General features: G+C 42.3%; 1 protein-coding gene across 4 annotated transcripts in view; it reads right to left on the minus strand.

Annotated features, from left to right (window-relative positions):
• The window catches only part of NEURL1 (neuralized E3 ubiquitin protein ligase 1), a 142,870-nt gene that overhangs the window by 13,576 nt on the left and 116,091 nt on the right, over positions 1-13,203 (minus strand). For all 4 annotated transcript variants that reach the window (XM_033066389.1, XM_033066386.1, XM_033066388.1 and 1 more), the window contains exon 4: positions 3,213-3,893. In XM_033066389.1, the coding sequence (XP_032922280.1) occupies positions 3,213-3,893 (681 nt within the window). The remainder of the gene's footprint in view (positions 1-3,212; positions 3,894-13,203) is intronic.

The following is a 13,203-nucleotide window of genomic DNA, read 5'->3' on the forward strand; positions in this document are numbered from 1 at the left end:
TCTTTGAAACAAATTTACATTCTTCTGCCTCCCCTACAGATGACTGTGGCCTCTCACTGCATTATAGTGGGGCTTGGGTTAGTTTAATTTATTTTACTTTTTCTGGGATGGCATGAAGAATAATAGTGTTTCCAACCTCATCTTTATTTTCAGCTGTTTTATTTCTCTTACAGCAAATATATTGCCAGTATATGATGCCAAATTGATAAGAGGAAAACAGAAGTCAGATTTCTTTACTATCCAGCTAACCCCACACTGCCCTCCTCTCCTACAGAGTCCTGTAAGATCACCAGCCTGGCTAGAGATGGTCTCCCCTGATATTAGGAAATAAATGTTGTATCTTCAGCATTGTGGAATAACTGCAGTCAGCAAATGTCAGCTTCTATGGCAAAGCCACAAGCCAGCAGAGACCTGAGCTTGCTCCGGCTCTGCATCAGGACCAAATAAACAATGTCCAGGCATGAAATGTAGTATCCAGTGATCAATACCTGGAGTCATCTGGTTCTCTGAGTCAAAAATAAACCTCCTCTAGGTGCAAGAGTGGCTGTCATTCTCCAAACAAAACTGAAAATCTGGAGAAGAAGCAAACCTAGCAATTTCATTTCATAGTCAGCTGTAGTGGTGGTGTTCCTGTAACACTGTATAATGTTGCTTTGGTTACTCTCATAATGGTGTGCCCCAGGAAAAGAATGATATCTACTATTTAGGATAGGTTTGGTACAATTATGCCTTTTGCAGTATCTGTGTCTCATTTCTTTCAAGGATATGCAACTTCACTTTTTCTATTTAAACTAGAAAAAAAAATTACTATAAATGTCTTCTGCTGTGATATAACGCTCAAATTACAAAAGACAGATCTCACAAAATTACTCTTGTTTGTATTCTAAAGATGGAGCTTGTCATTAGAAAGATGAACAATTTACATTCTTCTTACATTTTCTAATACTATAAAGACAGATATTATGGCAAGCACCATAATCTGTTCCACTGCAGTGCAAACAGTGCACACCTCCCTAATAAAACTGCAATAGTTAGAAATGGGAGTTCATAATTTTCTTTGTTTTCTGTCAGAATATTGCAGATCCATGTAATTACTGCAGTTGCAGAGATGCAGTTGGGACAGCATCAGTGCTTTTCTCTGGGCAGTGGCACTACGCTGATTGTACTGATACTGGGACTGCACTGCTCCCAGCATTGTTATACTGGAAATACAGGTCTGAAAAGGTCTATTTGTATTCTAATATCTGTTTAAAATTACAGGAAAGCTCCAATTTCATAGCATTTAACTTGGACATTGCAGCTTGATGCCCAAGCTGATGTGGATAAAGCTATACACTTTCCTTGAGAGAGGCAAGGTCAGCAAGTCCAGCTCTTTTCACTTACATCTCATCAAGGAGCAATAGCCCATTTTCCGGTTCTTTTCCAGTGTCTGAGGCCAGAAAAGCCAAAAAACACAAGAAAAGTGAGGGATTTTCCAACTCTGCACATTTCATTTCATGTACACAAGTGCAGATTTACCTAGAACATGCACTGGGGATGTACTGGTTTGGGCTGAACTTGTGATCAGGCAGGGAGGACACTTGCAGAGAACGCACAGCAGGAGGTTAACACAGGAGGTCTGTGTTCATGTCTGTGCTCTGTCAAATTCAGTATGAGGATGTGATTCTGTCCCTCTGGGGAGACACATCCTTGCTGCCCTGTTTCAGAGCTCATTGCAACCAGGCTGCTTGCTCTGTGCCACACTGCCAGAATTACTGATCTCATATGAAAGGAAGCACTGGTCGATGATTTAGTTTTACCAGCAGCTCGATGACCTAAGTATGTTTTCCTTCTAACATACACAGGAGCATTTAATCTCCTGCTTTACTGGGCTCTGTTTGACTTCACTTACCATTATCACAATGACATGTTGGTGGAGAGCAGAGCTAACCATGGATTATGTACAGTACCCACAACAAATGTAATCAGGCTGAATTAGCAGGGATTGAGTCTCAAGCTCTGAAAAATAAATTGCAGTATTACATTTGTCTTCTGTGAGCCTTTAACAGCCACAAAACACTCACAGCAGAGGCCTGTGGTCAACTTCAAACAAATTATACAAGGCATTTCATACTGTGATTAAGGTGAACTGGCCCTGCAGACAGATGTGTGTGTGTTCACAATTTATCTTTAAAGTCTGTCTGTAAATCCTAAAAAAGGAGGTGTTGGTTGGCTTTTGAGTTTGATGGGGAGGCAGGTTGTTGGGGTTTTTTCACTGTTATGTATGAGGAGGATTTGAAGCAAAATGGAATATAAGCATAACTTAAAGTTATGTAACAGTATAAACAGAAAGGAGCATTTTAAAATCTTCTCCATTTAGAATGATACCAGGAATTACATCATGTTCTCAGAATCCATCTTCCACTGTCTGATAACAACACTAGCAGAACCATGATATGGTACAAATTAATGATCAAACACATCCTATACTTGGTCTAATATACACACACACGAAAAAGTAAATTTGATCCTGAGAAATGTTATTTCAAAGCTTTTCCCTCCACACCTTCCAACTGTGACTTCCAGCATTTCAAAGAAGTATGTTAGCTAAAAGAGCTGAAAAAACAGCAAAAATACCAAGAGGCCACCACTTCAAAGGTCTATCAATCTGTGTGAGCTGCACTGCCTTAAAAAGGGCTGGAGGACAAGGAAACCCTTCTCCTGTTAGGATGGTCAGTCCATGCTCTATGAACCACTGGGTTTCCTCTCTGCTTGCTGGCTTGCCTCTCACATACAAGCCTGGGGAAAGCAAGGGCACCCCTCTTTTTGGAGTCCATCATCTCAGGTATCTAACACACAGAAAGAGGCATCAGATCTCTTTTCTCCTGCTGGCTATGCCTTACATTAGCTCAGCCCAAAGCACCTCTCCTCTCCTTTCCTTGCTTCTCCTAGGTCAGTGATGACTCATCTATACTTTAATGGAGGTCCCTGAGGCTAAATTCATTATCTGGAAAGAGCCTTTGAGACCATCATGTGAAGGGTGTCACAGCAGTGCAAGGAGGTTAACTCTTGTAACTCATACCCATATGCTATGTTTGTGCCTTTGCATGGTTTTTTCTTCTTATAAAACCAAAATTTGTATGTCATCCTAGAACAGGGAGGGAGCCTCTCCCATGATATATCCCCCCCTTGTATTCTTGTGCACAAGGTTTGGGAAAAGGGGTCCAACATACCCAGCAATCGAATTTGCATGATGGCACCGTGTAAAATGAAGAACATCCAGAACGGCTGGGAAAAGTCCGCGCAGACCTGCATGCCAATGCCGGCACCGTTGTGGCTCAAGTGCAGCTCACCATTAGATTTCACCATAAATCCCAGGATGTCTCCGCTCTGGAGGGGCACCACCACTCGGCAGATGACCCAGAACTCCTCTCGGTCGAGCAGGGATTCGGGGTTATAGGGGAGGTCACTGGGGCGCAGGGTGCTGGGGTCGCAGGACGTCACCCCGTAGGACAGCGTCCCTGTGCGCACGGCGTTGGACTTGTTGATTTTGACAAAAATGGTTTCGTTGATCCGAAGGGGTCTGTTGGTGAACACCAAAGTCCTCTCCTCCCGGGCGTGCTCCAGGCGGGCCACGGTCTGGTCATCGAGGATTTTGACGTGGGGTCCCCGGAGGTGGTGGAAGCGGAGGTCGCTCTCCAGCTGGGACGGGAGGAGGTGGGAGTGCTGGGAGTTGAGGGAGTTCTGCGGGATGGGGCAGGTGGTGGCTGTCACATGGAAGGTGTCCTCCTGCAGGTTGAGGTCACACAGGCTGACCGAGAGGCGCGTGTCCTCCGTGTCCCGCCGCAGCGAGGGCCGGCGGATGGCCGTGAAGGAGCGCGGCCGCAGGCAGTCGGGAGGGATGAGCTCACTGTCTGTGGGGAGAAAGAAAATGAAAGAGGGGTCACTTTCGGAGGAAATTAAAATAGCCAGGAGCTGGAAAAAATAGGGGATTGCTTGATATGTTTAAAAGGGAGAATCAGAGACCTGCTGCCATCAATAAATTTTTCCCTTTGAAATATGGGAGCAGAGTATCATAAAATGTATTTGCAATCAATTGCTCTTCTTGTACTTTTCCCACTAGCAACAGTATTTCCAGCTCCTGACCAGGCAGACTCAAAATCAATGGCAAGAACTGCCCAAGGGAGGCTGTCCTTGGAGAGGGAAAGCAGAGGATAAATATCTGAAAGACACCCTCAACATACCAATCAATATCCACAGGCTCCAAGTTTTCATGACCTCTTTATTGTCTACAGTAATTCTCACAGACTTATGAAATAAATATCTAGCTACACTTTTTTTTTTTTTTTTTAATTTAAAAGAAATTGCTATGGTCAGCTCTATATTATTAATTACCATATGAAATTTAATTAATATTCCTGTCTACAACTAATCATTAGTGTTCTGGTTCTTACTGCAGAGCAGCACAGATATGAATTTTACAGTGCAGAATTTGAGACTATGCAAGCTCTTAGTAATACAATACAATCATTTATTATTTCCAAGCCAAATAATTAAAATTCAAATCCACAGATATATAACTAAGAAAGATGATTCTCAGACACTCACATTCACCCGTGGAAACAAAATTGCACCTTATTCTCTTTGTTAGTATACCTGCTGCTTCAAGAATGAGTCAATTTATTTGATTCTTTTTCTGAGGAACATACTCCCCTGTGTTTAATGCAGAAATTATTCATATTTAACACATCCTTAGCTGTGCTGTTGTCTTAGAAATTTTAAAGAACAACATACTGAGAAAAAAAAACCTCATTAAAAATTATAAAGAGAGCTGCGATAATGCTAAAATTTATTCTTATGTCAAACTTTCTGAACTCTGAGAAGCATGAGGAGACCATTCACTTGTGTGAAAACTGAGTATGTGGGAAACTCCTGGGACGGTGTAAGAAGCTGTGACCCAACTGGTCTGTTGTGGCTTTGAGCCCAGGTCCAAATAGTAGGAGGTGACACCACCCCACACAACACAAAGCAACACACCAGACCCCAGCATGGGATGTGCTGCAAACAGCACAAGGTGGAACAAGAGGAAGAGGCAAAGCTGTCCCTAAAGCACATGCTAGGCCCTTGCAGTGGACACCTCTTCCAGCCATATATCCTTGGGATTTTCCTTATGACAACAAAGAGCAGGACATCAGGTTATCTGGGGATTTTCCCAATGGGATGTACTCTGTCCCAATACACCAGAGTAGTAGCTCTGTACTGGTATGCCAAGGAATAATGCCAGCTACTGAGTAACCAACATCTCCTGCAATATCTGAGGTCTGACTAACAGCTTTTCCTGTCCTTCTCTTCTGGGAGCCCTGACAAGAGCACACCCACACAAGGTTTGGCTTCAGTAGAGCTCTCTGCTTTGCTTAAACTGGATTATTCCAGGCTCCTCTTTAAATAAACTTCTATTACAAGGGAAGCAGAGTCCTAAAATAAAAATGGGCTTAGTTTCTCGTATTTGATTTTCTGCATACTGATATTTCAGCCTCTCAGAAGTTAATTGAAGAAAAGAAGAATAAATAAAATCAGAAATTACCCCAAGTAATCTAGAAGTGGGTCGCATTAATGCTTTGAAATATTTGGGCTAGCATTTGCATTTCAAGTGCTCCTGCTGGATAGCAGGACTGGACTTATTTTTTCCTCCTTTAGCCGGAAACCTACATAGGAGAACAAATTAATACTGGCAGCTGATGACAATCCTTTTGTGTAGGTGAATGCATAGAGATCTTTCTGAATAGAAACAGAAGGTCCTCTCTATTTTATTCCCTGTAACTATGCATGTGCAGCCTGGCTGACAACTGTGATGTGTGGGTAGCTTGCAGCCAGGGTTTTGAAACAGCTTGTTTTCCACCAGGATGCTTGCATTTCCCTTTGGCTGCTGGACAGAATATCTTTTTCCATCTGAAAAGAGGTTAAGAGAGATGGAGTTCTGCAGACAAGACACATGGCAGTGATAGCAAACCAGGGTTACATATCCAACTGTTTTACTTAAATCCCTCAGTAGCTCAGATGCATGGCCACCTAAGGAATAAGATGTCTCTAGCATATAGAAGCGACTTGACATTTAGTTCATTAATGTTTGCAAATAACCATGGCAGAAAGGATTGCAGTTTACTGGCTTCTGAAGTGTGTTTGTGAAAATTTAGAGACAAGTCTCTAAGAGATGTTGGCCTGCATCACAAAATATCCAGCCAAAGGAAAAAAAAAAATCCCATTGAATATAAATCAAAACATAAGTGGGATTCATGGTTTGGGGTAGTAGGTAGGTTGGAAGAAATGTGGAATGTCATTTACCCACAAGAAGTGATAATGGCCAAGGGCTGTTAAAGAACAATTCTGGTGAAATGTGGAACAAATGAGGTGACTTTGACCACTTTCTTTCAGAAGAAGATGCCTAGGAATTAGTTGTTTTCTTCCTCCAAAGCTTCAGTTCTTACTTTTTAAACACAGACCAAACTAGTCACGCTGAATACAGATGAAGCTCTTCATGCTGGAGTGCCCCATAACACAGCCTTAGCCCTGCAGAACATTCACAAGTGATCTTTAATGCCTACAAAGGAGAGACTCCTTTGTTCAGGAGCACTTATATTTACAGAAGCAAATCTGGGGGCACATCAAAAAGACTGAATGCCTTCATGTGACGAGACTGTAAGACACGGAATGGGTCCAACAGACCATCACCAAGGACCACCCGGCTTCAGCCTGAAGAATTTAGGAACCATTCCTCTCTTCATTAAACATCCAAGGTCATAAAATTTCTTGTATAAGACAGTTGGCAGTGTTTCTTTAGGAAAAGTCAATTGATGAAAGATCTCCTTGGATGAGAACAGATGGACTTGTGAAGACCACAGCTGTCCCCAGGCCACCAGAGCGAGCATAAACCAGTGGTTGGGACACCACCAGCAAGCTGGCCTTGACCACGGCAGCTCAGTGGAGCTGGCTGCCCAGAGAGCTTTCCAGAGGGGTTTTGCTGAGCTCTGCATCCGTGCAGTTACGATGTTATTTCTGGATTTTGAGACTTAAAGTTTCTCATAGCAGTACAGACAAAGCCAAAGTGGAAAGGATTTCTACTAAATACAGATTTTCTGCTCCTCAGCCGGAGAATCTGAGACACTGAATTTAAAGGATGTCTTTCTTCACAAATGCCCTTCTATTTTTTTCTATCTTTGTTTATGAAAAAAACTAAGGAGGAGTAATTTTTTTTTTTGGGTAGAAATGAAGGGCACTTGAGCAGTTCAGCCGCCTTCTGTTTTATTATCTTCAGTGGGGTTCATCTGCAAAATTTAGATTCTCAGCAGTTGATTCCTTGCACATAAAATAATTTGAAGTATCTTCCTCAGCCCAGAGGGCTTGGAAGCTTTCCATTTTCCTGCTCAGAGGGCATGGAAGAACTTCCCACTTTGTGCAAGCTCAATGCAACTGCAGCAGCACTCTAAAACAGCTTTTACAAGGAGTTGGTGAGCAGAGAGATGCAGCTGAAATCACTGCACTCAGATCAAAAGTATTTCACTACCACCTTTCTTTTGAACCACTGCCAAATGTTGTCTTCTCAAAAGAATTTATTTCCTTAAACACGTGTTATGTCAATATGTAGAATATGTATTTATTACAGAGACCACAAACATGCACATTGAACACACCAGCATGCAGAGATCATCTCAGCCACACACATGCCTGAAGGGGATGTGTTGCTGTCAGACTGTCAAATCATCATTTCCCTCCTCTTTTTCTTCTTCAGTACTGTCTGCTATTGCCCAAAGGCTTGACTTGCCAAGGTCATGAGCAGCCAGTATTCATGCACCTGTAAAGGATCTAAGACAGCAGAGCAAACTCAGCTGATGCACACACACACTGGAAACTCAGTCTGTGTTTAACTGCAGCTCAAGGGACACAGACCTCCTCTTATCAGTTTCCTGAGATTGATGCAATCCTACAACCTCCACAAATTGTAATTCTTCAGAGTATGAGGTCTGCAACCAGTCTCCAGAATGAACTATGGAACACCTAGTGTAAATAAACCAACTTTGAGACTTACTACTACAAAAAATAACTTGTAATTTGGGAAATCAGACCATTCTATGAGAACCTTAAGAACATATCCCATTTCTAATGATCACTCCCTCCCTCCCAGGAGAGAGAAATGCTGAGAAGTCAAGGAAGTGCCTAGTGATTCCTTGCATCTGGAGAATATTTCTGTCTTCTGCTACTAAGCCAAGAGTAAAAAATTGGCAAGGCCAGAACTTTGCTGCTATGATGCCTCTCTTTCTGTGTGAAGGCTCATGGTTTTCCTTCCTTCTGTTCTTTGCTTTACTTTTCCACAGTTTTCTTCTCCTAATCCTTCACTTCACTGGGTAATGGTATTTTCAGTGAGTTCTGGTGCTCATGGTATAATTTCCATGACCAAGGAACCTCAGGGGTACTAAGCTACCAAAAGACAGATTGAAGTCAGAGACCCCTGCAAGAATATTCAGTGGGAACCTGCACATGCAAAGGGATGTATACTGTATTATTCCCACCACACTCCAGTGGCTCCATTCCCACTCAGGAGTGCAGATGAAGGCCCTTTTTCCCACCATCAGCTCTACCTGTCATAAGGAGTTACCCAGGGAGGACAGCTGCCCTTCCAACACCTGTAATCCTGCAGTACCTCCTCCATGGTCTACAGAAGAATTGTGGACCAAACAGTTCATTTGGCAGGATTTTGACATTGCAGAGAGAGGTGTTTGAAGTGTGAGGCAGATGTACCACGCTGTAAAATAGCATCACACTCAAGGGCAACTGGGAAAGCAACCAGTCATAAGACAAGAAATAAACCTTTGTTTCTGGAAACTTCTGTCCCTCACAGGCTCATACTCCCCATCATGGGAGTGCTTTATCAATCTCAGCTGCCTTGTGTCGTGCTGTGGCAGTCACTGCTCCCTCTCTGGCTTAGTCCTGGCCAGCTGATGTGCACTGCTGGGGCTGCCACTGCAGTGCAGGAGCAGCCAGAATAATTTCTGTATGTTATTTAAAGCCCAACTTATTATGCACTTTAAGGTGACTGAGGGCTGAAAGTGTGGTAAATGGAAGCAACTTATATTCTCGTTTATGTCTCCTAAAGTAAGGATGGAGATCACTGCAACTGGTGGCAAGGAGTAATACCTGCTCTCAAACTCATTTAGTTGCCAGCTTGCCTGATGTGTGTATGGCATACAGCCCACAGTATCACCTCCAGTGGAAAGAAGAAAAGCATCTGTGACTGGGTCTGGGAAGAGAAGAACCATTCTGCAGCCCTGAGTTCAAAATCCACCCAAATTAATGGCTGACTGGAAGCAGATTTTCACGCAGCCTGCTGTACTCATGGTGTAAAGACATCCTCATCACCATGGGATGCTTTGCTCTAGACTCCCTCAGTCTCTGCCATGTGTATCCTAACTGCTTTGTTGTAGCAGGAAGAGCTATGCAAGCAGGAGAGTGAAAATCATCCTTAAAATAAACTTAAAATAAACACAAGAGAAAAAACTGAGTGAAGAATGCTGAAGCCCTGCTCATGGTCATAAAGAGGTAAAACTCCACTCACAGAGCATGTCCAAACTGCTTTCCCCTGCTGGCCATGTGAGAGGAGATACTTATAAAACTCTTTGTTTTTCTACGAACTCTTGCTCTCCATGTGAGGTCTGGAGAGGAGACTGGGATCTGCCAGGCTCAGCATAATGCTGCAGACCCATGCTCTCAGCCTGGTCCTTGTGCTCTGATGCTGCACACAGGTTCTCCCCTTACTGCTTGTACTGTTAAATTGGGAATTTACATTACCCAAGACCACTCCATCGTGTTTATTTGTCATAAACCATCAGGCGCCAGAATGCAGCTTCTCGGACCATACAATGAAACCACTTTCAGAGCATTATTGTAGTATGTGGGAGGCAAATGTTTAAAATCCCTCAAAGGAATGATTCAGACTAAAAACCTCTTTAGCCATATACTTAGGAATTCACTTCTACAAAGTACATTTCCCTTTATGAACAACTGAGAAATCAAACTGCCTGAGTTATTGCCTCAGATCAACCATTCCTTATTGAAAACACCCACATCAAAGCAAGGACATCAGTTAATGCTATGGGCATTTCACTACTTCATTGACAGTACAAATATCCCATTTCAAATGGAGGTGCTCTCACTGCTCTGGCTCCTCTCTTTGCAAAACCACAGCCAGTAGACAATACCACTTGTACCAGCTATTTTTGGAAGATGCCAGGCTGCTCTTTAAGAGACAGTAAAATCTGCTCTGGGGCAAACTGCATCTGAGATCAGAACCCAGCTGCCAGGCTCTGCAGCAGAAGACACTGCTCACCATGTAAACAGAAAGGATCTATAAGAGGTGAGTGGCAGGCAGGAAGAATTAATAGTCTTATTTTATAGACTGGAAACTGTGGGATGGATTGAGCAGTCCAAAGGGATAGATGGGTCCTCTGACAGAACTCTTAAGTGAAGCCCCTTAGGTTTAGCTCAGTGCACAACAAAACCACTCCATTTTCCATGGTATACCCTCTCATTTCCTAATTCTTCATCAATGCATTATTCTCTATCTGCTGCTCCTCTGCTTGTGTGTGCAGGTTCTCACACCTCAAAAATCAACCTCCTCATCCACTATAGATCCCAGTGGCCAGCATGGAAACCACTATTCCAGAATTTCTCCTTCCACAACACACCAGTTTGGTGTCACCACACAGTCAGTGGAGAGCAAACACACATTTCATGTTCATCAACGTGGTAAAAGCAGGAGTTAATTGCTACATGCAAATATTGGCTTCTTGCCTGCTGCAACCTGGAAGGCAAATTACCTGGTATTTCATATCTGCCATTTTCATTGCATCAGTGACAGATATTTAAATCACCTGAGTCCATTTGCTTGCCTGTGACCAACCCAGTCCTAATCAGCTTTCTGACAAGATACTCAGATGGTTTTTTTTCCAATATTGATTTGAGAGAATTTCTACAATAGCCATGGGGCAGAAGTGAAAACTCAAGCCAAGAGTTATAAAGAGTCCAAAGGCAAAGTTCTGTGCAAGAAATAATTCAGATTTACACTAAAAATTGTCACCAGATTTTAAAGCTGTTTTACAAAAGAAAGCAGATCATTGACCCTGTGGAACCAATTGCAAGGCTACAAACATTTGCCACTTTAACAGAAATGAGAGGAAATAAACAGTGCTTATGTTCATCTCCCTGGACTCATCTTTGCTTTGTGTTTGCATTTACTTGGATAAAAATCAGCATTTCTTTACAGGCATTTTGGGAGATTGAGCACTAAAACTATTTGGTTTGCATGACTCAGTTTTGGAGAGGTGATAAAACATGGGATGGAAGAGAATAAATTTAGTCTTTAGCTGTAACCAGAAGCTAGGTGTTTGATAAATTTATTATGCAGATCTGGTGGCTTCCTGTGGCCATTTAGCACCAAATCCTGCTTTGAGGTAATGGTACTTTTAATGCTACCTGGTGTCCTGCCAAATGAATCTCAGGAAAACCCTTGGGATCTGTTCAGAGTACTTTTCTAAGAACACAAATATGCCCTTGGTTTGCTGTGGCTGTCACTGATTTCTTGTCATGGGTTGTGAATGTTGTACCAATAGTACAGACAAAATATTATAGCAAAACAAAACAGAAAAAACCAAACAAACTATCTGGATTCTAAAATGATGTTAGCTCATGTGTTGCTAGTTTCCAAGCTGAAATATTCAGAAAAGGAAAATAAAAATCCCTGAGCTTTAGAGAATTGTGGCTGTTTTTAAGCCAGAGTGAACAACTGCAGTTCCCAGGCCAGCTTAGTAATTGAATTGATCTGCATATTCTTCAATAAAATCTAAGGAATGAAAGCATACAGTCTTGCACATGGACCGATAAATTGTAGTTTTGGGGCATGTATTATCTAATAAAGTGCTCTGAACCATTCTGGTTTATAACAAATATTCTTACAATTCTGCCTAACATCTGTAAGCATGTCAAATTGATTTGCACATGTGAAACAGCACAAAGAGCATAACTAGCCTCATAAAACTGAAATAAATTACTGTTCTCCTTAGAAAATATGAATGTTCTGAAAGAGTCTGACAGTAGGTTATGAAGAACAAACTTCCATATGTGTGTTACAGTTATGTATTTGTTTTCCTTTCCACAAAAGCACTCAATGATTAGTCTGCAGGGTATTGGCAACATCTATGTTACAAACAACACACTGGAGTTTCATTCAGGCATTCCATTTGGGGTAAATTCATCCTCCCCAGCCAGCAGTTTTGAAGACTGACAAACATCCTTCAGGTTGAAGATATGCCTACCCACTGCCACAGCCACCTCTGGATGTTGGCCCCTGCTGGCCTGATTCCCTTTATTGTGTTCATGGGTTTTCTAACTCCCCTCAAAGTCAGGGCAATATGGTTTGAGCAGAAACCACGTGCCCTGGGTTTTGTGGAGACAACCTAGATCCTGTTATTCACTCCTTAATCCATCTCCCACTCACATATGAAGTACTCCCACCCCAATCAATGATTTTCACCTCCATGCCTCAGGCCTGCTAGACTCCATGATCAATTATTATTATCCCTCTTGGAAACCACAGAAAAACAATCATCACTAACCATACCAATGTTATTTTAGTCTCAGTCCTGCCTCTCTCTGTAGGCTGACACACATTTCCCTTCCATTTCCTTTGACTATTTCTATAGATGGAAAGCCTTTTTTACTTGTTTTAATTACCTGTAATAGACTTAATTCTCCCAGAAGACTGTCATTTGTCACTTTATCTGATGCTTCCTGATCTTTAAAATGTAAATTTCTCTGTAGAAAAGCTCTGTTTAGTTGGTTTTTTTCATTCTTCATGGGAAATTGGGGCAATAATTGCAAGTCCTTATTGTCTAATAACCTTATAGAGCTCTCTTCTCATAGCTCTGACTCTGTTGCTTGCTCCTGGCACTATCATCCCTTTTACCTCCTATCCTAGAATTTTGACCCTCTTATCTCACCTATTCAGGTGAGATCACAATTGCATGCAGTGTTAACCCCACAACTTTACTTCAATGTGCTCTGCTGCAGATTGCTATGGGCCCTCCCACAGCCCTATTTCCAAACCCTGTTACTGAGCAAACGTTTCCATAGCATCTCAGTGCTCACAGCCAATTTCCAAGCTGCATCAGACACATT

The sequence above is a fragment of the Catharus ustulatus genome, chromosome 8 (assembly GCF_009819885.2).
Source record: "Catharus ustulatus isolate bCatUst1 chromosome 8, bCatUst1.pri.v2, whole genome shotgun sequence".
NCBI lineage: Eukaryota > Metazoa > Chordata > Aves > Passeriformes > Turdidae > Catharus > Catharus ustulatus.